This window comes from Apus apus, chromosome Z, assembly GCF_020740795.1.
Source record: "Apus apus isolate bApuApu2 chromosome Z, bApuApu2.pri.cur, whole genome shotgun sequence".
NCBI lineage: Eukaryota > Metazoa > Chordata > Aves > Apodiformes > Apodidae > Apus > Apus apus.
In genome coordinates this window covers 65377124-65405101 of record NC_067312.1, presented here as the reverse complement: position 1 = coordinate 65405101, position 27978 = coordinate 65377124, and the positions used below count along the sequence as shown (strand labels likewise).

The 27978-nt window shown below is 42.2% G+C and overlaps 1 protein-coding gene across 2 annotated transcripts; it reads right to left on the bottom strand.

The window, feature by feature from the left end:
* Positions 1 to 5: 5 nt before the first annotated feature.
* Positions 6 to 27687, bottom strand: MTAP (methylthioadenosine phosphorylase). Of its 2 annotated transcripts, XM_051643174.1 has the most exons (8): positions 27649 to 27687; positions 22837 to 22923; positions 15215 to 15273; positions 13013 to 13180; positions 11028 to 11130; positions 7176 to 7415; positions 6520 to 6642; positions 6 to 964 (listed from the first exon to the last, which is right to left on the bottom strand). In XM_051643174.1, exons 1-8 carry the CDS (start codon positions 27673 to 27675, stop codon positions 926 to 928), a joined length of 846 nt encoding a protein of 281 aa, XP_051499134.1. In that variant the 5' UTR covers positions 27676 to 27687; the 3' UTR covers positions 6 to 925. The 2 variants fall into 2 exon arrangements, with proteins under 2 accessions (XP_051499134.1, XP_051499135.1); XM_051643175.1 differs by lacking the exon at positions 22837 to 22923.
* Positions 27688 to 27978: the final 291 nt, after the last annotated feature.

The window sequence follows — 27978 nt, the reverse complement described above, 5'->3', positions numbered from 1 at the left end:
CACAGTTTGGAGAAGCATAGTTTTCATTTGTTTTATTTACTAGACAAGAAGCAGCACATTATTATGTTGAAGTTGAATTGTATAAAAAAATGAAATGCATACATTCAGAGCACTCAAGCATATTTATCACTTAAAAGAGAAACTAAAACTGGAGTTGTTCATGTCACTGAAGCAGCAAAAGGCCAGCACAGCGTTCAGGACCCAGGCAGCAAAGTAATCTTTTGTACAATTCTGCAAGACACATAAGTACTTCTTCAGGCACAAATTTGGTTTAGGCATTACCTTATATTTTTAAAAATGAGAACAGTAATTCACAAGTTCTGCTGTGAAAGAACCACAATTATTAAACCATGTCTTTTAGCACACAAACAAAACCCACTGCTTTAAGAAAAAAGAAACACTAAATAAAAAATAAGGATCATGTATAAAAATAGTATAATTTTATTTTGAAATTGTTTAGTTTTTCTGATATGTTTCTGAAGTGAACTGCAAACATTGCCTTGTTGAAGGAAAAGATGGGAGGCAGAAATAGTAAATCAAGTAGTGTATCTGCTTCCTTAGATCTTATTTTAAGAACTGCAACAAGAGTATTACCTAGCCTTTCCCTTCTTCCACCAGCTAAAAGGTATCACTGAAAAGGGGATCACAAACCGCTACTGACTTTTTCCTTTAGTCACTGTCTGATCTAGCTTGACAGTAAAGCTCTTCCAAGTTAAAAACATACTCAAAATCTAACTTTAACCATCTTACACACTTTCAATCATGATGAAGATTATAAGAGCTGTCTTATGCATTATCATCAGTCTACATTTACTCCATTCTTTTCAGGCTTGTAACATTTTTTGAAGATATTGTAACCTCTGGAAGTTCCGAAGTGATCCAGTCTTTCTTGTGAGCACCCAAACTTCGAGGTCCATCCAGGTTGTTACTGTTTTGGCAGGATGACAGAACACTGCACTGTTGTCTGAAATACAAAGTCACAGTAGATGAATGCTTCCTCTGCCAATGAAGAGCAGAATTACATTTAAAAATGCTACAGAGACTACATAGCTTCCATTTGGATTACAAACAGATTCAACTCTTTTGATGTGCATTGTGTCTCCAACTTACTCCACCACGACAAAAGTTTAGAGAATGACAGGCAGGGCAGACTCTACAAAAAATGACTCACCACTGCAACTCTTTGAACCTATGTAACAGGCTTACTGGTACTGAGAACAGCAATCTGTACTGGGTTTGCATAGCAAGGTTTTGGTAGCTGTGAGAAGCTGCTAGAAGCTTCCTCCATGTCCGACAAAGCCAATGCCAGCCAGTCCCAAGATGGATGTGCCGCTGGCCAAGGCCAAGCCCATCAGCAATGGTCGCAGCACCTCTGAGATAATGAAAATAAAGAAGGGGAAAAAACTGATGCCCAAAGGCAGACAGAGAGAGGAATGGCAACATGTGAGAGAAACAACTCTGCAGACATCGAGTTCAGTGAAGGAAGGTGAGAAGGTGCTCCAGGTGCTGGAGTGGAGATTACGCTCAACCTCTGGTGAAAACCACGGTGAGGGAGGTTGTCCCCCTGCAGACCATGGAGGTTAATGGTTGAACAGATATTCACCTGCAGATCATGGAGGAAGTCTTGGGGGTGCAGGTGAATGTCTGAAGGAGGCTGTGAACCCATGGGGAGCACGGGAGCAGGCTCCTGGAAGGATGAGTGGACCCATGGAGAGAAGAGCCCATGGGGAAGCAGGTTTTCTGGCAGGACTTGTGGGGGACTTGTGCTGGAACAGTCTGTTCCTGAAGCTCTGGGCCCATGGAAGGGAATGATGCTGGAGCAGTTCAGGAAGAACTGCACCTCGTGGGAGGGACTCATGCCAGAGGAGTTCACGGAGGACCATGTCCTGTGAGAGGGACCCGACACTGGAGCAGCGGCAGAGTATGAGGAGTCCTTCCCCTGATGAGGAAGGAGCGGCAGAAACGTGTGATGAACTGAACTCAACCCCCATTCCCCAATCCTCCTGTACCACTTGGGGTGAGGAGGTAGAGAACTGGTAGTTAAGTTGGAATCAGGAAGAAAAATCAGTTCTAACATGACATTCCTTTTACCATCCCAGTATGGATTCCCTCTCGATCCTTGTGGGGTTGAGCCTTACTGTAACAAAGGTGCAGAGCTCAATTCTCAGCTGTTATGAGTTAAAATTCTTCTTGACAAGACAGTTTTTCCTGTCTCACCAATACATTTCCTAATAAAAATAAGAAAGAATCTACTATATTGGTTCCCTTTAGAAACTGTCTGCTGTCACTGGATTCCTTCTTGGTAGCTTGTGCCTGCTTCCAGCCCTTGGAAGGCTGCATCTTCATAGTGGAGCTTTATTTCTTGTTTAGCGAAGTCAGCCTCCTGATCGGTCTTTCTGTGGATCACTCTAGTGCTAGGGGAATGCTGCCCTTAAAGACCTGCCAGCTTTCTGGAGCTCCTTGGCCCTTCAGAGCTGCTTCCCATGAGATGACACCTACTTGTTAACTAGTTAACCAGTTAATATTGGCAGATCTCTTACACCACACGTCAGCATGGAGTGGGGAGCGACAGCGGCACCAGCAGCTGTGAGAGCTGTTTCTTTTAATTACTGAGAGAGTTTGAGATGGGGCCGGGTCTTCTAATGGAAAAACCAACAAGGAGAGGTGCACTGCTAGACCATGTATTAATGAATAAAGAAGGTCTGGCTGGGGACATTAAGGTTGGGAATAGCCTTGGTGACAGAGACCATGACATGGTGGAGTTTAGTATTTTACAAGGAAGAAGCAGGGCAGTAAGCAGGATTATAACCCTGGACTTCCGTAGGGCTCACTTTGGACTCTTCAAAGATCTACTTGCAGAAATCCCATGGGCTAAGACGGAAAGGAAAGGGAGACCAGGAAACCTGGTTAATTTTTAAATAACACTTCCTCCAAGCCAAGACAGGTGCATTCCTTTGAGCAGGAAATCAGGCAGAGGTGGTAAATAACATGCATGGATAAGCAAGGATGTTCTGAAAAAAGTCTTGTGGAAGAAAGAAAAGTACAGTTCGTGGAAGAAGGGACTTGTCACTTGGGAGAACTATAGGGATGTTGTTAGGGTATGTAGGAGGGCAACAAAAAAGGCCAAAGCCTTCTTAGAACTTGAAGTGGCAAAGGAAGTAAAGGCGAACAAAAAGAGCTTCTTCAAATATATCAGTAGTAAAAGGAAGAATATGGACAATGTGGAAGCCCTGGTAACAAAGGATGCAGAGAAAGCAGAGTTGCCGAATAACTTCTTTGCTTCAGTCTTTACTAAGACCAGCCCTTATAAGCTTCAGACCCTGGATATAGGAGAGGAAGCCTGGAGGAGGGAAAACTCTGCACTAGTCAGTGAAGAGTGGGTCAGAGACCAGTTATGTAATTGAATGTACACAAGTCCCTGATGAGATGCACTCAAGAGTGCTGAGAGAGCTGGCTGATATTACTGCCCTGCCACTCTCCATCATTTTTGAAAGATCATGGCAAACATGAGAGGTCCTTAAGGACTGGAGCAATGCCAGCATCACTCCAGTCTTCAAAATGGGCAAGAAGGATGATACAGGAAACTAGAGACCAGTCAGCCTCACCTTCATTCCTGGAAAAATGATGCAGCTGGTCATTTTGGAGGTCATCTCGAAAAACATGCAAGAGAAGGTTTATCAGGAGTAGTCAGCATGGATTTACCAAGGGGAAGTCATGCTTGACTAATCCGATAGTCTTCCATGATGTTGTGACTAAATGGGTAGATGCAGGGCACCCTTGACCTTAGCAAGGCTTTTGACACAGTCTTCCATAGCATCCTCGTGAGCAAGCTCAGAATATGTGGGATAAAATAATGGACAGTGAGATGAATTAAGAACTGGCTACACAATAGAGCCCAAAGAGTGGGGGTCAATGGTGCAGAGTCCAGCTGGAGACTTGTAACTAGTGGAGTCCCCCAGGGATCAGTGCTGGGTCCAGCCCTGTTCAACTTCTTTATCAATGACCTTGATGATGGGACAGAGTGTCTTCTCAGCAGGTTTGCTGATGACATGAAGCTGGAAGGATGGGCTGACCCAGGAGAAGGCTGAGCAGCTATTCAGTGAGATTTGGACAGGCTGGAGAGCTGGGCAAAGAGTAACTTATTGAGATTCAACAAGAGCAAGTGCAGAGTCCTGCACCTGGGAAGGAACAACAAAATGCACCAGTACAGGCTAGGAGGCGATCTGCTACAGAGCAGCTCTGTGGAGAAGGACCCTGGAGTCCTGGTAGACAACAAGTTATCCATGGGACAACAATGTGTCCTTGTGGCCAAGAAGGCCAATGATATCCTGGGGTGCATTAGGAGGAGTGTGTCCAGCAGATCAAGGGAGGTTCTCCTCCTCCTCTACTCGGCCCTGGTGAGACCTCACTTGGGAATATTCATAGAATCATAGAATCCTAGGGGTTGGAAGGGATCTTGAAAGATCATCCAGTCCAACCCCCCTGCCAGAGCAGGATCACCCAGAGCACATCACAGAGGAATGCGTCCAGGCGGGTTTTGAATGTCTCCAGTGAAGGAGACTCCACAACCTCTCTGGGAAGCCTGTTCCAGTGCTCTGTCACTCTCACAGTAAAAAAAAAAAAATTCTGATATTCACCTTGAACCTCCTATGTTCCAATTTGCATCCACTACTCCTTGTCCTATCACTGGTCAACACTGAAAAAAGTTTAACTCCATCTTCCTGACACTCACCCTTTACGTATTTGTAAACATTGATGAGGTCACCTCTCAGTCTCCTTTTCTCTAAACTAAAGAGACCCAGCTCCTCCAACCTTTCCTCATAAGGGAGATGTTCCACTCCCTCAATCATCTCTGTGGCTCTGTGCTGGACTCTTTCAAGCAGTTCCCTGTCCTTCTTGAACTGAGGGGCCCAGAACTGGACACAATACTCCAGATGCGGCCTCACCAATGCAGAATAGAGGGAGAGGAGAACCTCCCTTGACCTACTAACCACACCCTTTCTAATACACCCCAGGATGCCATTGGCCTTCTTAGCCACAAGGGCACATTGCTGGCTCATGGTTATCCTCCTGCCTACCAGGACCCCCAGGTCCCTTTCACCTACACTGCTCTCCAGCAGGTCAGCCCCCAACCTGTACTGGTACATGGTGTTTTTCTTCCCCAAATGCAAAACTCTACACTTGCCCTTGCTGAACTTCATCAGGTTTCTCCCCGCCCAAGTCTCCAGCCTGTCCAGGTCTCTCTGAATGGCAGCACAGCCTTCTGGTGTGTCAGCCACTCCTCCCAGCTTGGTGTCATCAGCAAACTTGCTGAGGGTACATTCTGTACCCTCATCCAGGTTGTTGATGAAGATGTTGAACAACTCCGGTCCCAGTACTGACCCCTGAGGGACTCCACTAGTCACAGGCCTCCAACTGGATTCTGCCCCATTGACTACAACTCTCTGACTTCTTCCTTTCAACCAGTTCTTGATCCACCTCACTGCCTGATCACCAAACCCATACTTGATCAACGTATCTACAAGGATGCTGTGGGAGACGGTATTGTGTCCAGTTCTGGGCTCTCCAGTTCAAGAGGGACAGGGATCTACTTGAGAGCTCAACGGAGGGCTATGAGGATAGTCAAGTGACTGGAACACCTACCTTACAAGGCAAGGCTAAGAGAGCTGGGGCTTTTCAGTCTAGAGAGAAGGCTGAGGGGGATGTAAGTAATGTTTATAAATACATGAAGGCATCAAGAAGGCAGGGACAAGCTCTTATGCCCTGTGGTAGGATGAGGGCAACAGATTCAAACTTGAGCACAGGAAGTTCCACCTCAGCATGAGGAAGAACTTCTTCACTCTGAGGGTTACAGAGCACCCGAACAGGTTCCTCAGAGAGGCTGTGGAGTCTTCCTTTTCTGGAGACTTTCAAGACTTGTCTGGATGCCTTTCTGAGTGATCTGCCCTAGTTTTTTTGGTCCTGGTCTGGCAGGGGGGGTGGCCTCGATGATCTTCATAGGTCCCTTCCAACTCCTAACATTCTCTGATTCTGTAAACCCAAGTACGCTCACCTGAACTCCAGCATCTGTACTTGCCTTCCTTGCTTTCTACAGGATGCTGAATGTCACTACTTCATGAGCACTACAGCAACAACTGCTAAGGATTTGCTCGTCACTACACAACTCCCTTCAGTGAACAGAAGATAGAGCTGCACATCACCCATGGCTGACCCATCCTATCCAGAAATTTCCCTGACACCGCCTTACTGGTGCTATGAACACTTCATCAACCATTTATAGAAGTCCTTGATTTTTTTACCTTTTGTAACACTTCTTGTAAAATTGAAGCTAGACCTTTACAATAAAGCTTGTGAGTCTTAATTGAATTTGTTTACCCATCTTGAACAGATTTGGTCTGTTGAGGCATCTACTCCAAGAAGTTACAATTTAAGCAGAAATATCTTGGAAAATATACATATATTATGTGTATATATACATTTACTGTCCCAAATACTCATCAGCCTCAAATGTGTACTTACTTTCAGGGTGTGCAGGGTGTCTGTCCATTCCATGGAACCTATCTGAGGTATAGCAGTTAGGAGTATGCTAGTAGCCTTATTTGCATTCCCTTTCAGTATCTTTAAAACTTTATCCACTGAAACCTAGAAATACAATAAAACTGAGTTGTGTATCTCAATTTTGATGGCACACATCTTAAATACTCAAATAAATTAATTTAACTCATACAACTCTATGTTCAAAGGCGAAACCTTGAAACACCACAATCGTTTTTAGCCAGTAAAAACTTTTATGCTGTGGGTATGCATCTCATTATATTTCACACAAAGAGAACTAAAGCATATACACCATTTTGCACAGAGCTGCAAAAGAAAAATCACCAGACTAATTACAGGAAGACAAGTTCATACACAGAGCTCACGAACATCATACATACAGGCCCCCTGAGTCAGACAAGAGGAGACAAAAGATTTACTAGTAGCAAAGCATATTTATGAAAATGAACAAGACAGCAACAATTCATTCTGTTCTTTCACAATCGTTAATACAGAATAACTCAGTGATACTGATGCAGGTAAGAAAATAACTTAGTTCAGTATGTGATCTCTTATCAAAACTGACAGGTTCTCATCCAGATCCCTCGGGACAAGAACCAGAGGAAAAAAGTTTCACTTACTGCTTCTTCGTGTTCCTTCCAGCAGTCATAATCTGTTGCCATGGCAATACTAGCATAACTCATTCCAGCTTCTTTTGCAAGAATCACTTCAGGCACTGTGGTCATGTTGATAACATCAGCTCCCCAGCTGCGAAACATCAAGCTTTCTGCTCGAGAACTGAAACGAGGACCTTCAATTGTGATCATTGTCCCCTTGGAATGACACTGGAGCCCAAGCTTTTTGGCAGTCTCAATAAGAATCTGCAAAACATGCCAATATTGGGAAATAATTTCCCTGGTGCACTGCTTTTGCATCCCATACATACAAAAGAAATTAGCTTTGTACAAAGCAGTCCAGCTTCTTATGGTCACAGCTGTCCAAAACCATGGACCAGTTTCAGTTTCCTTATCCGGCAAGAGAAATTAGTAATCCTACTAACAGGAATGATCTTGAACTCATGTAGTTTTGTCAGTATCAGCTGGATTACTGTTTTCTATGCAGAACAGTGAGACTGGAAAACAGAAAATTTTTGCATGTTATTTAGGCTGTGCTTACACTGAGAACAGTATGGGGAAACATCCACTAAACACTACATTACAGCATGGTGGAGTTGAGCTGGTGAGAACAGTACTTTTGAAAGCCAAACTTACAAGCCTATACTTCAAAGAGTACCCTGGGAATCTGCAGAGAAATTATAACCACATTTTCCTATGCCAGTCACTGGGCATATACCATGACTCTACATATACCATATACTTCACAGTCTTTACAGTTCCAACTAGGAACTTTTATATGGCAGAATCATCGTGACTTTCTTCCTTGGTAAATGGCCTAGCTAACACCAGTTGATACAGTTGGAATAAGAGTTTACCAGCACATGTAAATGGGACTAGGACACCCTGACAAGGACAACTGTCCTGAGTAGGAAGGGGAAAGTAACTCTGATGACATGCATTTAAAATGGTCATCATAAGAAAATAAAAGCTTGAAAATAAGTATAAAAGCAGCATGAAAAAAATCTGACAGGAGAGGAGAGATCTCCACAAAACAGCAGCCATAAAAACCTAGTGTGACACCACAGGAAGCTGTCTTGTCAGCACCATGACCTTCACACAGGACATGTGGAGCAGCCTCCCTGCCAGTGCTTTGGGAAACCGACACTCCAGCTGGTTGGAGCATCCATATGTGCTACCTTGAGCGTGGTGCGTGACATTGTGGGGTGCCTCCTTGCTGGCATATAGATCAGTGGGTTGTGTGCAGCAGCCTAACTACATGTAAAGCTGGAGTACTCGCATCTCCCACCACAGATGCATGTAAACAGGTAAACATGCACTCCCATGAGTGGTGGGTGGGAAGAGGGAAGTGGGAAGAGGGTAGGTGTGCATGTAACCCACCTGTGCTGGGGAAGGGTATTTGTGCATGTAAGTGGATTAACATGTGTGTAAGGTCAAAGCAAAGCTGCCAGGGATTAGCCACAGCAGAACACTTAGAACTTTGTAGGTGTTTATTAACATGCTGTACATTAATCAGATGTTAATCACACCTAATATTGTGGTTTATTGCTGAAATTCATTCCAAATGTATGATTCACCGATTGCCAGTTAATCACAGTTAATCACAGTGTTAATAAATCAACAGACAACTTCAATTGTGGTTTGACTTAAACCACAGGTAAGCAGTATTTCCCCAAAACTCTTTACAAAGTTCCAACTTTTAGTCCCTATAAGATGTTACACTGAGCTTCATTATCTAAAAGCAGTAGTATCCAAGGCACACTACATTATTAAGAAGTTTGCAGTTGGAGAAAAGATAAACACCTTTCAGATTACCATCTAATACACAGTGTGTAAACCAAATAAAATGGAATGTTTTCATGTACTTGCACTAATGTAATTTAAGTAATTTAAGTTTTTTAATGTAATTTAAGTTTTCAGATTTTTCACGCAAAATTCCTTAATTAGTCTGTTACATTAATAGTTTTGGTTTTATCATTATTACATTTATCTATGAAATTCCCCTGAATTAAGGCAAAATGGGATGAAATTATTCCGATCATATTTAGGGATAGTTCCAGAAAAAAAGTTTAAGGCACTTTTATCTGGTATTTTCAAATGAAGCAAAAGCATCTCTTTTCAGCCTCGCTAACAGCTCAAACCCACATGTTCTTTGAAACATCTGTTATGCTGATTAGAATGCATGGGCTAATGAGATAATGATCACATGTGAGACTGGGAAGTACCTAAATGTTTTTTCTCTATTTGAAAAAGACCATTTCTCTTGTCGGTTTTTCGAAAAATGTAACGCACAAAGAACATTGTCTCTATCTACTTCACTGAATGAAAACTAGCCCTGGTGTAAGTTTCCTGCAACCTCATGAAATGGCCTATGCAATTTCCACTTGCCTTTTTTACAAAATGAGAAAGAGACATAGCGTGAAGTACTGCCAATCACTTCAGTAATAACACTGTTTTTAATCAGTTTCAGAAAGTGCACAGTTAGCTCTCAGCAAACTCCTTTTGCTTCTATCATTATGTGACACGATGTTTGAAGTCAGTAAGCAACTATATGCCAGCCAATCTTTGGTAAGACCATGGGGCTGTGCACTTGTTGCATGAAAAGCACAAAGTATTTTCATAATGTTCAATGGAAGAAGAGAAAAGCCTGCACATACATAATATGTAGTGGTTTGCTTCCCCATGAGACTTAAAATATCTTTACTTCATTGCACAACACCTTGATTCCCAGTGTACTGAAGCACTGTTCTAACAGGGCTCTGCACCTGCTGATGGGTAGCTCAAAACCACACTGTGTCTGGTCAATTTACAAAAATAGCCTATAATGACACTGAAGCAAACTGGTGATGAGAGCAGAACAGCTTAGCAGCACAAGTTTTTGTACGTGCTTTAGGTGCAGATTGGGCCACCTGCTTCACAATTTGTCGTTGTCCTGCTCAGTGTAGTAACTGACTGGACAAAGAGAGTCTCTTAGGCGGATATGACTGATTCTTTAAGCATCTCTGGGCCCTGGAGCACATACCTCCCTGAACCTTCTGATCATTCCATAACAGCATTTCATAATAAAATGCCAGGTCTGTCTTCACCTTCCCTTTTCCTCAGGTCTAAGAATATGCTGTGGTGGTATAATTAATCCCATATATACTTCTCCCAGAAGCTTATCAATGTGTTGAAAAACAGAGCAGTGTTTGATACTGCTTAGACTAAGTCTTTCTGAAACCTGAAAAAGCCTGAAGTGCCAAAACTAAGAGTAACAGATAAGAAGACTATTGTAATTTACTTTGTTTCTACATTTAGCACCCTTTAAACTAAACTTTGACTCTCTGCCACCACCCACTGCTACAACGCACAAAAGCACAAATGTAATACTGTAATTTCTGTGAACGTTGAAGTGCTATTTACTTAATTGTAATATTGTAATTTCTGTGAATGCTGAAGTGCTATTTACTTAATTATTTGTATTAAGTATGTAAAGTGCCTCTACCATAGGTGCAGTTTTATTCAGAACATAAAGGGAACTAATTCCTATTCTGTCTACCTGCTCTGTCACTTTGTTGCTCTCTTGGTTCTTTACCTGATAATTAAAGATGTTCTGTTCTGTTATTAAAATCTCAGAAAAATCTAGATTGCCAACTGACATCTTCTGCAAACCTCCCTTAGGAACACAGCTCCTATAGACACAAGATATTTTACTTCCCATGCCTTCCATTTTTCCTTAATACCATGACACATTCTCAGAAACAGGATTAAAGAGGTGCAGATTGCCTCTGCATTCTAAGAATGCATAATCAGACCACTGTATCATGAATAAGCACTGTAATAGTATAATTTCTAAATACTGTTACAGAATTCACTAACCTCTCTGGTTTTGGTGCAGAATGGCTCTGCCATTGGAATGTGACATACTCCTGAAAGACTGGAATGCTGTCCATCGTATAAAGTACAATGTCTTTTCGTTGTCCTAGAAAAGCAGAAAACATGCTCAGAGGGAAGAATGGGGAGAAAATGGAAGAGAAAGCAAGATTAATTACACAAATCCATAACAACTGCTTTCCTAGGAGGGAACAAAAATATCAGAATTACATTAATGGCCACTTGCAATACTGTTTCTCTTTGGTACAAACCTTTCAGAATTTAGCTCAAGAGTATAACAGTGTTATTAAAGGAGGGCATTCTCAATTAATTAGAGAAAATCTATTGGTCACAAGACACTGTAATGCTGATTTGCTTCTAAATTACACAAACAGCCTCCTTATGCTGTAATTCTCCCCAAAATAAATTAGCTACATTTAATAGTTAGGCAAGTAATCTCTGAAAAAACAAAGAGCACAGCAAGCTTTCAGGAGGGGAAGGGATCAAGTTTGAATTGCCACAAAGCTAGAGCTTGTTCCTATCATTGCGTTACTACATTGAGAGGATGGGAATTCATATGAACAGCTTCCTGAACAAGAGAGGTGTGAGGTTTTTCTGAACCAGAAAAAGCTGCAACAGGATGTCTTCAAATTCTCAGAAAGACTACACATATGCATTGGCAGCCTGCAAAATAGAAGAATCCTTTTTCTCCCTTCTTTCAACTGAGAAACTGTTTTCTCTCATGGAAACAGTCAAACATGCTGCAGAATTTACCATCCAGTATGCCATTTTGACCACTACTGAAACTGTTACCTGCTATCATTATACCTTCAAATGCACTGCCTGAAGCTAACTCAGACAACTGGATGACAAAAACCCTCTAGAACAAAATTCTTTGAGACACTCCCTTCTTCCTCCCAGTGTGTCACGTATCATACTTTACAGGGGAAAAGGCAGGTAATGGCCAAATTCAATCCATGGTTAAAATACAAAACTTAATACAAAACTAAACGCATATGCAAAATGGGCTACAGCTGTTAAAATGTGTTGAAACACTAATATTAATTTTTCCTTTAGGGGATACTGAAGATCTGCAAATAGAATATATCTGATTTTACACTTTTTTTCAGTGTCTCCTAATAATTATTTAGAATTGGAGGAAATGGGAAAAGCCATAGTCCATTTCCTTAGATGTTGTTACTCAGGCCCTTTCACTCAGAAAAGGCCTGAAGAAAGATCAAATATGCACCAGTATTAATCTCTGACTTGGAGGTATCCTATGTCCTTTGGAGAGAATGGCCACATCACTCATGACCTAAAAAAGAAACGCCACTATATTCAGCACCATACACACAAACTGCACGAGAATAAGTAACAATAAGACCTGTAACTGCTCTGAGGAACGGACAATGTGTGTTTGCAGTCAGAATGAAACAATTTCTCTACTGAAGAGAAGGCTGCAACCCTGCAAAGGCCAGTGCTATTCAACATGGGGCCAGGTGACATGTCTGTAAGTTCCTAGGCTTAGGGTGAGAATAAAGGCAGATTTGAACCATTGAGCCATTCCTAGCAAATAAATAATGTTAGCATCTATCCTTGTTTTAAGACAACCTCCTCTCTTTCCCCACTGTGTTGCATTTGATCTCTCTTCTGTAGAGCCTCATCATTACTGAATATATTTTCCTACCTGGTTCCTACTAGGCTTTCTTATGCCTCTCCATCTCATTTCAGATTCGTCTTAAAACTTAGAACAGTCAGTGCTCTTATCCATGTTCCTCCCCGCATCTGAGAACAGGAGATCTCCTCTCAAAGGAAGGCTCTTCCCAAGGAGCTATACTTCAGTTAATTTGAGGCTGTTTTGCAAAGCCTGGTATTTCTTCTGTGTCCATTAGAGCTGAACTTCTTGTAATCTCATACCTGTTTCCTATCTTGTCTTCTTGTATGAATCACACCATTTGCCATAAGAACCAAGGTAAAGAAATGTTACTCACCTGTCAATGAACTGGTCAATTATGACAAGATCACCAGGTTGTATTTCTTCTTGTAATGAACCACAGGCAGTAGTCACTAACACATGTGAACAATTTTCTTCTTTTAATGCCCAGATATTGGCACGGTAATTGACGTTTGATGGCATAATTGTATGATGCCTTCCATGTCTGCCAAAATACATGTTGCAAGAGAGGAAAATAAATCAGATTGAAATGTCCTTCTTTCTCCCAGACAAAGAGAATTCCAGGAAATGTAGTTTCCTTAACAGTATTGGAAGTTAAAGTGAACCTTTCAGCTACTTCCAAAGTAGCTTGTTTTCCTAACTGTGTTAAGATTCTCAGTGTTTAAGTAGTGGTGTATTTTTCTTTTTAAGCACAAAACTTCTAAGTTCAATTGAGACTGCAGTGAAAAGAACATGGAAAATTCAATCCAAATATACTTCAGCAGGTTCAAAAGTAGAAAAAGCATTTTTCTCTGAATTTTTAAAGTCAGTTCAATAGAATCCAAAGATTCCACAGAGGTGTAGCAAATTAAATCTTTCATAAACTACAACAAATGCATAAAATGTATATACACGTCTACAAATTTTGTTCTTAGAAGTGCTGCTTTTATTCTCACATCCAGAAAAGAGTGGCATGTTACAGGAAATCAAAAACAGAAATAGCACACTGTTTTAATCTGTTGCCTTCACAAAGAAAACAGTAGAATCATCACATTTTTCTCTTTGCTGTTAAAATTATTTGACAGCTTTCAAAAATTAGAAGAATCACTTCACACCGTTGCAGTACATTTTTCTTCTCCAACACCACAAATACTTAGTCTTATAAGCACAAGCTTTTGTGATATCTCTGTCATCACTGCAAAGGTGTATCTCTCACATAATGACTGAATGCATATGAAAATTATTTTCAGCCACGTAAGAGGAAAGAAAGGGCTTAATTTCCTGATTTATTCTTTCACAGAGACCAAAAGGTTTTAAGAACTCGATCAACTGGGAACTGGAAGTGGCACACAACATGAACAAGTACTGACAGGCAGGATTCCCACGTTGTCATTAGCACTTCTGAGAAGCTGCTAGGCATGTAGATTCATTGTTTCATATTGCAGTCACTGAAATAATCATCTTCCAGCCTTCATTTTTAAATCCAGTATTCATGAGCAGCTCGTTGTATTTCCCAAAACACAAAGTGAAGCTGCAGATACTTCAGCCCCAAAAAGTAAACTCACAAGAGTCCTATGTGAATGGTCATAAAACCCAGTGGGGATCTAAAGCACAGCAGAGTAGTTCAGCCATCTGTAGCTCGAGACCTACTTTGATACAGCACAGCTATGAGAGGGTGGCTTAATATTTAATTTGAGAAAATGAGAAAAGTGTTGTTCAGGTGTAATAAAACACATGCAAAATCCATGCAAGACATGAAAAGTGAAAACAGCCAGAAGTGCAGCTGCAGAAATGGCAAGTCAGCAGCTTAATGGAAAAACACTGGCATGAAAAGAACCAGGGCACTGAGTGCACCACTGGGTGCTAATTGCTCTGGCCAGTCTCACCCTAGGCTTCCACCCCAATACCAGCTGTCTGTGAGCCTTGCTGCTCTCTCACCTCTAAGCTCTGGCCCCAGCCTTCACTCCTGGCCTGAGCTATGTCACAGGTGTGCCTGTCCCCAGTCCTGTCTCCTAGACAGCCTTCAGACCTGTGCTGTAGTTTCTCTCAAAACCTCTCTTCTGGATGGACTTTGGTCACATGCTGCAGACTTGTCCCCAGCCCTGTCGCTGGTCCCATCTCTGACTGCTTGGACTGAATGGATCTTGGACTTGATTCATCACCCTCACTTGTCTGGACACTGGCTCTATTAATAAAAATGATCCTGGGAGGGAGACCTACAGTGGATGCAGCCTCTTAAGCAGTAAAGGTAACAGCCAGAAGACTAAACCATCAAAGATAATTATTTTGAAGAGTCTACATTGGTACTAGACATATAGCTCATCTGGAAACAGGCAATATCCCAGTTTCACAAAGGAAATGTGCAAATCCAGGGAGCACACTGATTACTGAGGCTATTAGGCACCACTTACCTAGGCTAGCAACTACACAGAGCAAGATGAAGTCAAAGTTAAAACTCAGTTCACCAGATGTAAAAAGAGAAGTACTTTTGGGATAACTTCGAGTCACACAATATAAAAGTCATTAAATCCTCATTTACCTTGCCAACAGCACACAGTCCACATTTTTAATCTTTCCCAATATCAAAGCATCTGATGGCTGGAAAACAAACAAAGAATGAGTTACAGCCTGACAAGCACACTGAAAACCTTCACTGCTACTTATAAATAAACAATTAGTTATGAAAGGAAATACAGGTTACAACTTGTAGTCTCACATTTTCTTCAGCTTGGGTTTGTAATTTGATATGGCAGGTTACTAAAACAGTCTGGAACAGGAAGATCAAACTTGACACCCAAAGGATTAGCACAATTCCTCCGTGCTTGTACTAACACTAGTATTGCAATTCCTTTCTTCACGGCTTGAAACAGTAATACTTTCTAACACTTTGAAACAGTATTTCAAAGAGTGCTACACTATGAGGGGAAAAAAAACACCGTACATGCTGCTGGTTAGCATGTTTCACTCTATTCTTTAAACTTTGGTTACATTTTTATTAACCAGTACATTCCTTACGAAAAGTCCTCTCCCAACAGAAGTTACATTTTGTCTATCCCTTTCTGTAACACTCCCTATTCTCTTCTCTGTCCCTTTTCGAGCTCGGCCTCCTAGCTCACGCAGGGGTGTGGGGAGGAGTTCTAGACTCCTCCAACCCACCCTCCACTGCCTTCAGTTTCCTGATAAACTCCCTGCTGCTGGGAGTCCCACTTTGGATAAGTGAACTATGATATGACAGAGAACTTCAGGCAGCAGAAGCAGTGCTGTATGTGGTCAGCCCAGGAACCAGGAGGTAGAACAGGGAGCCTCCTCTCACAGTTACACAATGAGAATGTGCATTACTCCCGACTAACCAATTGGACAGAAAGCTTTAGCTGCCCACCAGGGACACATGCCCTGCCTTGGAGATGGTCATATTGCCCACACAGGGCAGCAACCACCACTACAACAAATTAACTGCTCTGTGGGCTGTATGCATCAGGGATCTGAAATACATGATACCTCTAGCGTCCCTTTTTGTTACAAAATGTAAGGCCTCTGTTTAATTAGATGCTAAACCACATTTGTGCTGCTGAACAGCAGTGGAGCTGGATGTGCTGCTTCTCCTGCCCAATTCAGAACTGCAAGTATTTCACTCTTTTATTTCAGTGTAAAAGAAACTGTGAGCAAGCTGGAAGCCACTATGAGCCAATCTCTCCTTCCATGCCTTTGGATTTAAAGCTGAAATAACTATTAGCAGAATTACAATTTTTTTTTACAGATCACAACTTTGCAAGTGCCTGGAAGGACTCATATTTGCATTTAGAAATGTTTGATTGCCTGCTATGTGACATATTTTTACTTGTATGTTAATGTTTGCTGTTAGATTTCAACTAGCCTTTAGTTTTACAGCTGCTAATTCTATTACACACTATTACAACCTGCAGAGAACTAGAATAAAGTAGTACATTATTACATAGCTACATACATTATCTCTAGAATTCATAGCTGCATTTTAGAGATAATTTCCAATGAAAACACCACTTTCTACTCCCTGTTGCACAGCTCTTTTTTGGTAATTTTTAATGTGACATAACTTTAAAGCACTGTAATTTACTCAATCACCTGCATTTAAATTCTGCCAGTCACAGATTTACCACTTTATTTTAATATACAGGGAATGTTCCAGAAAATGTTTTTAGAACTGTACTGTATTCTGACTTACAAGTCTCATCTTAACATTAACCTATTGACGTTTAAACATTTAATGTACTTACCCTACTCTTCTGAACCAGACATGGTTTTAGGAGTGGAATTTCTGACAGGGCAAAAGCCTTGCTGTCTAGTTGCCAAGGCATGAAGATGTTGGAATATTCAATTAAATTAAGCTTCAGTCACTAGCATTTAGCGGTTTGTTTTGAGAGCAATTTCACTGTGTGACATAATAGGCACGGAACTTAGCAAACACTAGGATTCTTAAAGTACTCTTAAAAAAGTATTCTTAAAACACTAAGGAGGACTTCAGCCAAAATTCCTTGCCTCCTATGAAAACGCGAAGTAAAGATCAGTAAGTTTAAGACTGAACCCTTTGCTTTACAAGTGACAGACTTTATAGATTCAAGTTTATACCAATTTCCAAGAGATTGGGGGTAGACAGGTGTAATTTAACTGCTATTTTATATTCATCCTCACCACAGAACTCCACTGACTTCTGGCATACACTGCTAATGCAGCAAGAACTCAACAGCATTGAAATTCGACAGGTTTCAACCTCTAGTTGAAGCAGACTGGATTTCCTTCCCTATCTGCTGCCATGCTAGTCACTGCAAAAGGCTTCAGGGTGGCCATGTAATAGCACAAGTTGTCATCTTAACACAGATTTCCACAGACCACATTAATGGCATCTTCCAGGTGACTGCCTGAACAGCTTTCTTGCAGGCTAGAAACACGGCAGAGAAAAACAAATATTTTGAACAAAGAACACCCTGCTAAATGACAAACTGACAGTTTAAGAAAAGAATTTGCAGATACTGCATCATGGGTCATTAAAAGAGAGGAAATAAGGATAAATTAGCACGTGTAAAGGTACAAGGAAGTGAAAGATACAGCAATTTCAAACTGTGTTAACCATGTAAGAAAGCTAGTGTATGCTTCCATTTGCTATGCTTCTCTCTCCCACAAGTTCTTTCCAGTGTCGTACCTCTCTACTATTATCTCAGTTGGAGTCAGGAGCTTTGAAATGCTGGTAAAATAACAAAAAATTTCAGTGGAACAAAGAGCTTAAAGCTCTAATAGGATTTAATAAAAGCCCCAATGAAGAGTTCTCAAACATTAATAATTAATATATTTAACTACTTCCCTCTTTCAAAAAAATCCAAGTCATTTATATGTTACTTAGTGTTGCAAAATAGAAACGGAAGCAAAGAACCCTGGGCAGTTAACCCAGGGTTAAAATTATGACAGCAGCAAGCAATTGAAATAAATTCCCTTTGTCTGCAACATAAATATGTGTAAAGTATTATGCGCTGCTTACAGAATTCATTTTTTCCTCTTCTTGCTTCAGAAGCAAGTTAGAACAGAAAATAGGATGAACAAGCAAAACAAAAGTCTAAGGAAAACTTGAGATGTAAAAGTAAAAAGTTCCCCAAGCCTTCATTTCACCTGTGATTTAGTTTAGGAACCAAAAAATGTACATCGATTTGAGGAAACAGAAAAGGAGCTTAAGTGTTGTATCACGTGGTCTGATTTTTCTGATGCAAACATTCCAAGCTCATTTGCAAGGTGGAAACCCTCTTCACTTTTTTTTTTCCCAGATATACCTATGACCAAAAATACAGGGGGTCACCTAAAATAATTTTATAGAACCAGAAGGTACTTTGCCAATCTGGAGCAAGATGATTCAGAACCAAGTTCTGTCATCCAGAAAAGTAAATAATCTAACTGAAAGTATATGCTGAACGAAGTTTTATAACTAGCTTCAAAATTCAGTGATGAAGATAAGTACTGTTGCAAGGAATTATCTTACTCTGTAAGAGAACAATATTTTCCATATCTGGAGATAGAATGCCAAAAGGTTTTAATGTATTTGCCATAGAATATCAAAATTTTGACACAACAAAAATGGTGGAAGAGAACAAGGGTGAAAAAAAAAAGGCTGGAATACTAGCTGCTGTAAGCATACTTATTTCTTTAAAAACTAATGTATTGCATTTTTACCAGTATTAGTGATGGAACTTGAAAGATCATGAGAGGATCACTGCCAATACAGAGACTTGCAAAAATTCTCATACTAGTTTCCCTTAAACTTTCACATATGTCACCTAAAAAAAATATCCCCACATTCCCTAATAACTTAAGTTTAGTTATTAGGCAATTCTTACAATTTGAGAAGGCCAAAGCAGAAGACAATTCAAGGACTCTACATGAACAAAATGTAAGCCATTATTCTGCTTTTAAAAGTAAAGAAACAGCATTAAAGAAACATCTGTTTTGCTGTTCTCAAATATTGAAGGTGCCACAGAATGTCACCACCAGAAAGACTTTCAGCTAAAAGTCTTTTGGCTCTGTTTTTACCATGAACCTTAAGAATTAAAAACCAAAATTTAAGGGAAGTAGAATTGTCCACTTTGCATTTTTGCAGGGTAGAATTAAACGGGCACACAATTATTTAACTACACCTTGTGTTTTCCTCTTGGCATTCAGCTTCACAGAATCATTGAATAGTTTGGGTTGGAAGAGACCTTAAACATGATTTAGTTCTAACCCCCTCTGCATAGGCAGGGATACCTCCCACTAGACCAGGTTGGTCAAAGCCTTTATGTCCACATGGAGGCCTCCTGCAGCAGGTGGCTGAGCTGCAGGAAACAGTGAAAAGGCAGAAAAGGAGGTAAGGAGGTAAGACAGCTGGATCCAAGCGCTGACTGCAGCAAAGTCACACACTACAGCCAAACAGCCAATGACTCCTGCACTGGCACACACAGAAAGGAGAGAAGCCAAAAAAAAAAGAGAGAAAAGGAAGCTCTTTGCAGGAAGAGACCTGCCTCAGAGCCTAAGGTGAAGAAGAAAAACGTGTTGCAACAGGTTAAGATACTGGAACCGAGTAGGTCAGCCCAATCAGCTCACTGCATAACAACTAGTGCAGGCAAGAAAAGGCAACAGGTGATAGTAGTGGGAGACTCTCCTCCAAAAGGTACAGAAGCACCCATCTGCCAAACCAGTCCATCTCTGCTGCTTACCAGGGGCTCATATCAAGGATGTCACTGAAAGACCGCCAAACCAAATGTTATACATCTCACTGACTATTACCAGCTGCTGCTGTTTCATGGGAGCACCAGTGGCAATAGCCAGGAGCAATTGGAAGATTATCAAGAAGGATTACACAGCTGTGGGAGCAGCAGTGAAGGACTCAGGAGCCTCTTCTTGTCAATCACAGAAACACAGAATCACCAAGGCCTTTGAGATCAAGTCCAGCCTATGACCTAACACCACCACATCAGCTAGATCATTTACCCTCAATGCTTGACCATAGACCTATAAAAGCAGACCCTTGCCCTAGACCCTTAACCCTAGACCATTTAATCTAGATGCTTACGCCTAGACCCTTAAACCTTGACCCTTAATGCTAGAGTCCTAACCCTGGACATAATCATCCCAGAAGATCATCTAGTCCAACCATAACCTAAATCCCCCTACCATAATGTAATCAACCCAATCAGTGCTTAAATCATGCTGCTAAGCACTGTATCTATATTTCTCTTAAATACTTTCAGGGACAATGACTCCACCATCTCCTTGTCAAAGGCACTTGAAAGGGCCAGTTGAATTAGGGAAATCAGTAATTGGCTATGGGAGTGGTGCCACAGCCAGAGCTTCCACTACATAGACCATGGGACCTGCTTTAAGAAATCTGGTGTCCTAGCGGTCAGTGGGTCCATCTCTCAAAGAAGGAAGAGAGCACCTTTGGCAAAGGACAGGGCATGGCACAGCAGTTTGTGTGGTAGCTGGCGTGGAAGAGCATGCAGGGAGAGTGCTCCTTCAAAGGCCATCGCTCTGAGCTCATCTGCATGGGTCAAGGGTGCTCATCCTACCTGACCCACAGGACAGAATGGTGAGGACTCAGCAGAGAGCTCAAACAAGCTCAAAGATAGGCAGTCTATTGATAGTGGTTTCTCACAAAACATAGCAGGCAACCAAGATTTATTTTCCCTGTTCATATTGCATTCTGTGAGGAAAACAGAAAAAAGACAGTATCTAAGCTGTTTCCTAAATGAAATTAAAACCATCTCCCATACTGACTAAAGGTGTAGGATCAAGGAAGCTTTTTCCACTCCCCTGTTCAGAAGCCATCCTGCAGTTACTCCTACTCTTCTCATTAACACTAAGCCCTGCTGTAGGCCACCTACTGCACTACAGAATTTGAGTGACCGGTTGCATCCCACTGCTGTGACAGAACATCCCTCCAAATGCTGTACTGCCACTGTACCCTCAGTGCCAAGCTGAACAGACCCCTTTGAGGGAGGAGAAGTGCCCTGGGTTTCATCCTTCCTGGGTATGAAGGCTTCAATAAGTATCTGGTACAAGCATAGTGCTATTTTTGCTTTGTGAGTAGCTTCCAGACACAGTCATTCCTTATCATCCAGATGCTGTCAAGTGTGCAACCTCAGAAGGAGACAATGGACAGAACAACCCAAAGAGGTGTTCTTCCTCCAGCATCATAGTGATGGGATAATGTCCTGGAGAAGGAACACTTGGCATTTGGGATACTTTGATCTCATTTGATATGGGGAGGGACTTTTTATAGGGGTGTGTAGTGATAGGATGTGGGGGAATGGATTGAAACTGGAAGAGGTTATATTTAGGTTAGACATTAAGAAGAAATTCTTCACCATGGGGGTGGTGAGACACTGGCACAGGTAGTCCAGCCAAGCTGTGGATTTCCCATCCCTGGAAGTGTCCAAGCCAGGCTGGATGGGGCTTTGAGCAACCTGGTCTAGTGGGAGGTGTCCCTGCCCATGCAGAAGGGCTGGAACTTGATGATCTTTAAGTTCCCTTCCAACCTAAACCATCCCATGACTCTCATAAAATAGGGAACACAATGGCAACTGGTTTGTTTTAGCCAGTGAATTCTACTTCAGATCAACACTGGCTACTGTTTGGAGAGCAGGGTACAGAAAATGGAGGTGAAAAGTTCCCTTCATTCTCTTGCAGTTTGTTAACAGACTTGGAAGGATAGTGGAAAAGTCAAATCTTTACTTCTTTCCCCTTCTTGGATGGTGCATACAAACTCCACTTGCTCTTTACACTCTTACTTTCCTCTTAAACCATTTTGAATGGAGGCATGGATTCAGCTTTTCACACACCACAGTGCTGAGCTTTCTGGCAAGCTTCTACCCATAAAATGGCTCTTGCTACTGCACCTAAGTTGTTTTACTGTATGTATAATAGCTTACACTGGTAGATTTCATAAGGTATCATTCTGATAGCAATTAAAAAGCACCCAGACTCCCCTGGTCCAACGACAATACACAGTATCTGAGATCTGGTTCTTCTATTAACTTCCTGTGTCAGCTAGAACCTCTTTCCCCTTTGATGCAGGAGGATATTTAACTTTCTCTTGTCCTTTGTCCTGCTTGTTCCTACTACAAATGCTTTAGGACAGGAATAGTCCTTCACAACATATGGGACACTGTGTAGAGAGCAACACCTCCAGCTTTGACTCCCTTTTGCTGGGGAAAAGAGCTGAAGCAACGCGAAGGACAGTTGGTGACGAATACTTACGTATGCCACAAAAGCAGTTTGAGCTTCACTTTCATATCAGTTTCAAATTACATGGTTATAAGCATGACTGTAAGGACAGCATTGCTATGTAAAAGCATAATTCAGCGGTTACAGGGTCACAAATATGAGAGAGAGGGTTTATCCCTCTTGACTGCAAATTCAGAACCGAGTTTGTAAATTCATCCAAATCTACAAAAGAGAAGAGGCATAGTCTCCTTTGTACATCATCTTTATAACACCCTGTTTCTACAAGCTACAAATCAAACAATACATAGCAACTAAAAGGAAAGAGTCTTGTGACAGTACCTTCTTTATGCCTTCATTTAGCAGTCTGAAAATTCTTAAAGCATAAAAACATATTTAAAACCAGCCAAAAGTCTCAGTAACAAAAAATCAGGTTGTACAGACCTTGCCATAAGGAGTATCAACGTATTTTTCTGTTCTTCCTTCTAAGATATCCGGATCATCCAGGCCAGTTCCACCAATAATTCCAATCTTACACAGAAAAGTACACATTAGTCTTCCTGAGATTATACTCCATTTAACAGCATGCCTAAGTAGCTACAAAATACATTTTCTTCTTGAGATGGGACTAGACTACAGCTCAGCAAAGCATAATACCCTGAGCACAGTTACCCAGAAATTTCAAATTACTAAGTTCAAACAACTCTATTCAATTTGCTGATTCCTTACACTATGATTCTCCTCTTAAAGACACTGAATTCAAAAGGCTGTGGAAAACAAACGAAGATGTGCCAACCCGTCACTTATTCCCAATTAAAAAAAGAAGGATGTTATTTGGGAATGCTTCTAATAAGTGAGAGACACCTGTATGAAGCTTATTGTAATAAAGGGTTCTTGTTTGCATGGGAAAAGCAGTCCTATACACAACCACTATACTGAACACCAGACATTACTATATAGTATTGTCATGAGCCGATATTGGGGGAGCTACTGCCTGTCAGGTGCTTTTGCAAATTCCCCCCCAATATGGAGGGGTTTTTGAATAAGACCAAGGGCTCACACATGGCGTTTGCCTCTCCCAGAGGAATGGCCACTGCAGGACCGTATTTTAGAGTGGCAGTTAGAATGAATCCCCACCATGCTCAGAAATTGCCTCTAAGACCAATGCTTACTAAACAAATTATTTGGTTTATTAAGGGTTAACACAAACTGAGGGATGATGTTTAGGGAAGATGTAAATGTAAATGGCTACCAGGAATATACATATACCAGCTTCCCACAAGTACTATACACACTAAATAATGAAAACCTTTTTTTAAAATTTTTGAAGGCTTTTATGTTGACTTGCCAAGATTCAAGAGCTTCCATGTTTCTGTAAGTAGTCTCTGTATACCATCTGTAAAGGGGGACAGCACAACAGCATCCTCACAAGAGAAATAAAAATAACCTGGTGACAATTTCACCTACTGTGAGCACTGCAACTGGGCCACTTATTGGCTTTTGTGTAGGCACACTGCTGTCAGGTTTTATTCAACTCACAATCTTTCCCTCAGTAAAAACTTAATAGACTCCTGCTCCTCCTACTTTTTAATGCAATCTTCCCACATACTTTTTCCCCAAATTGTTATGAGATTGACTTACAGTTTAAAAGCATAATGGAAAGGGAAAAGAGAGGGCAAAGGGTCACTTAAATAATATATATTTTATTTCCTTAGGAAATCAGGCTGGAAGCCCTGTGGTGTGTTTGATACAACTTGTAACAAAGTAGTATAAAGTGAGTCATAATGACCACCTATCTGTCATGCTTTAGTAATCATCAATTTCTTGTTCTTGACATTGCTCATCTGTCCTAGCTCTTTTGTAAAAGAAAAGGGGAAAGAAAAAAGTAATTTTGAAACATATATTCTCACTGAGACTAAACTTAGCTGTGATTTCACACTCCAGCTAAAGAAGAATGCATCTGAATTTCTTAATTCTAGCTCATAATTTAAAATTATTTTGGTTTTGTCTTTCTAGGGATAATTCTATTTTCAAACAAGTAAAGATTTCCTTTGAGTTCAGAACACTTCTAGCTCTTTAGATGGAATGGGTACTGTCAGGCCCTTCAGAAACTCAAGCTTAGTAATGATATTGAAAGTAATGTCACTATTTATCAAACACAGAGAAAATGTTACTGGTTTTTTTTTCCCCTCCAATGCAACCAGTTGTTGCAAAGTTCATCTCACTTTTAAGTTGAAAAATTCATATCTTGGCTGAGTTGCTTATCATGGAACAAAAAAAATGGACACATTCTAGTATAATTTACTGCTGCATGGCTCCACCATTTTTTATTTTTAAAGACATAAAAATTCTCAAGCAAACCCGCCAGACTTCAACATACAACACCCCATTCCACAACATACAGTCTCTTACTCTGGCTTTTTCTTAATTTTCACATTTATAGAGACCTCTTTCGTTCAAACACTATATTAGTTGGCTCATCGAGCACTTTGTTTCATCAAGCAGAGGCTCTGATCTTCTCTGTGAAAGCTTTCCACACCCGACGGTGTAAATGCTGATAGGCTTAAGCGGCTTCCGATCTCTTATTTCCTTTTGCTACCCCCTTGTGGAGCATGAGAAGTAGTGCAAGCGAAAACAAGTGTAAAAAGCCACCATCTCCAAACTTGAACACATTCTAGCACTAGAGAACACACAGATCACTGTTTGAAGTGGTATTGACGATCCCATGCTACTCATGTTGCATATTTATCTCAAACATTCAGATCATTAGATTGTTCATGAAAATCTTAAAAACTACATAAATGTTAGGATGAGTAATTTTTTGCCTAATGAAGCATGTAAGTGCACAACAGAAGCAATTACAAAACTCAAAATCAGATCACCTTTAGCATTGTTCACGTATGCATTCAGTAAACACAGAAGATTATTAGTACACTAACAGAAGCCTGCATCAAAATTGAGTGGGTTTTTTTCTTTAGTCTAGGAAAAAAAATTGTTCTTTCAGTAACCTAACTAGTTTAAATCTGTATAATGCTTGTTTTATTAGTGCCTTATGACTTGAGCTTTAAGGTCCCTATGTGTACACAGATCAAGCATTGTAACAAACCATTCCCCTACCAGAAAGCAGCAGGCCTGATGATATGTGGCAGCTCAGTCTGCTCGTGGGCATCAGCCTGATCAGGTTCCGTTCAAATTTGCTCTTGGGTTCCCTAGGCCTGCTGCTGCAGCAGCATCAATATGTGCTTCTTCTGCACAGTTCTGCTGCAGAGCAGGTGCTCACACCAAAGGCCACGCTGCCAGAAATGGCAGCAGCAACATGAGCTGGAAAAATATACACAGCTCCCTGGCAGAGAACCCACAGCACACAGGAGAGCTGAACAACCCTGAATTTGCTTTTGCCTTCTTCCTCCTTGCAAAACACCTCAGCAGCAGTCTGAGGCAACACTGCCTCAGACTGATAGCAATTAAAAAGCACCCAGACTCCCCTGGTCCAACGACAATACACAGTATCTGAGATCTGGATCTTCTATTAACTTCCTGTGTCAGCTAGAACCTCTTTCCCCTTTGATGCAGGAGGATATCTAACTTTCCCTTGTCGGGAATGTTGGGCTCACTGTAATTCACAGGAGAGGTATTTCACTAGAAGGAAAGCTAGGCCAGCAGAGAGTCGTTGAAGCAGCTGATTCTCCAACCACATAATGCCAACTTGGAGCTGGCAGCTCCAACTCTAGCATAAATTTTACCTTCTATGAGAGAATCCTTCCTATTAAAATTTTTATTATTATTTTTTATTATTATACACATTTATTTTTTCCTCCAGTTTACGTAATCTCAAGGAATATCAGCTGCATCTTGGGGCTGGAGACCCAAAAATTTGATTCTGTATTAAATTCTGCTTTACAGATATTCTAGTGAACTATCAAAAGGAATGCAGCTGGTCTAGGCTCCATACGGAGATATCAACCCAAGGGAGCTGACACCTATTTCCACCTAGAAGCCCTGGCACTGAAGGCAATGGAATGGCAGAGAGGAGTTGACTTAGGGAGAAAACTCAGACTTTCCCTCAAAATGCAAGACAGTAACAACCCAAAGTGACCTCAAGAATGGAAAGATTCAAGACTGCATGCTCCATTTCAGACTTTGCATCCTGTGAAGGGACACGACAGACATAAGCTGTAAAAATTTACGGAGGCTGTAGCTAAGGTTATCTGGAATTAAATCTAAACTAAAATGGCATTGCAGTGGAATGAAACACAGTATTTTACTACAGCATAGTCCATCTCAAACACTCTGAGGCAGAGCAACAAAACTGAAATCTAACAAAAACTTACTGCACCTGCAGCTACAAAATCGAAGGCATTTCTCAGTGGGAGTCCAAATGATGATCTCACTGACACCTGTGCCTTTCTTCACCTGCCCCTTGGTGAATTTTCCCAGATTCAAGCACTGAAGCACCAGTGCAGTAACGTTCTATGTTTGTCTATCTGAGGGTCTTCACCACTGGTACCTGTTAAGTGCTGTCACCATCAGTTAATGAGTCTTTGAGACAACTAACAACCCGTGAATACACGTGTTCCTCTCTTCTGTTTTGAGGATAATGAGCAGAGGAAGACGATGACACTAAAAAGACTTTCAATTAAAGGGCCATAAACAGCAAGCTGCATCCAATTCACAGTTAAGCCAATAAACTTGCCGTCTCTGTCACGCAAAGGTGGCTTACAGCCCATTCCTGCACGCTGCCACCGCTAGAATAGTTACTTCACCTGAGAAAACCGAGTCACATTTTGGTCAAACCACAAAACCGGGGTTCCAGGCTGACTGTCCCGCTCCTCCCGGTCACCCTTCGGTTGCCGTTTCCTAAACCCCCGGGCCGGGCAGGCCTCAGGCGACCCGTCCGCGTGTCCCCGCCACAGGCCGCCCGGCCCCTCCCGCAGCGAGCCCCGCACCCGAGCCCCGACGGGCAGAGGCTCCCGGCTTTCCTCTCGACATAAAAAAAAACAAAAAAACAACCCACCCCGCCGGGTCGGGGCCAGAAGAGGCGGGCACGGCCTGAGGCGGGGGCACCGCGCGGGGGCCCCGCGGCGGACAGGCCGCTACCGGCTGCGTGGGCCCGGGCTCCCCTCTGCCGCCGCGGGGCGGGCGGGCGGGAAAGGGCCCGGCGGGGGAAGGAAGCGGCGTGTCCCGCGCCCTCCCGGCAGCGGGGCCGGGAGCGAGAGGCGGGGAAGGGCCGAGCGGCTCCCGCTGCCCCGCGCTTACCTTGACGGCCGCGGCGGCGGCGGCCATCTTGGGGGGGGGGGGGGGGGGGGGCGGCGCGTGCCGGGGGGCGGGGCCGCTGGCAGCTCGCCAGGGCCGCGCGCGCCTCGCTAGGGGGCAGCGCCGCCCGCGCGCAGGGGGCGCCGGGAGCGGGAGCCGGGGTGGGGGGGGAGGGGCGGCCCCGGGGTTGTCCCGGCGGCGGGAATTCCGGGAAGGGCGAGGAACATCCGAGGCCGGGCGGCGGGCCGCGTCCAGTTCGCGGCCCCTCGAGGCACGGGGAAGAGCTCTGGGAGCGGCGGGGGATGCGGGGTGAGAGGGCTGGGGCTGCTCAGC

Coding starts and splice junctions, on each gene's coding strand:
- MTAP (XM_051643174.1), bottom strand. CDS start 27,675: ATGGCCGCCGCCGCCGCGGCCGTCAAG. Junction 7,416..11,027: donor TCTGCACCAAAACCAGAGAG/GTTAGTGAATTC, acceptor CATGTTTTGCAG/ATTCTTATTGAGACTGCCAA. Junction 965..6,519: donor ACACCCTGCACACCCTGAAA/GTAAGTACACAT, acceptor TTTGTATTTCAG/ACAACAGTGCAGTGTTCTGT.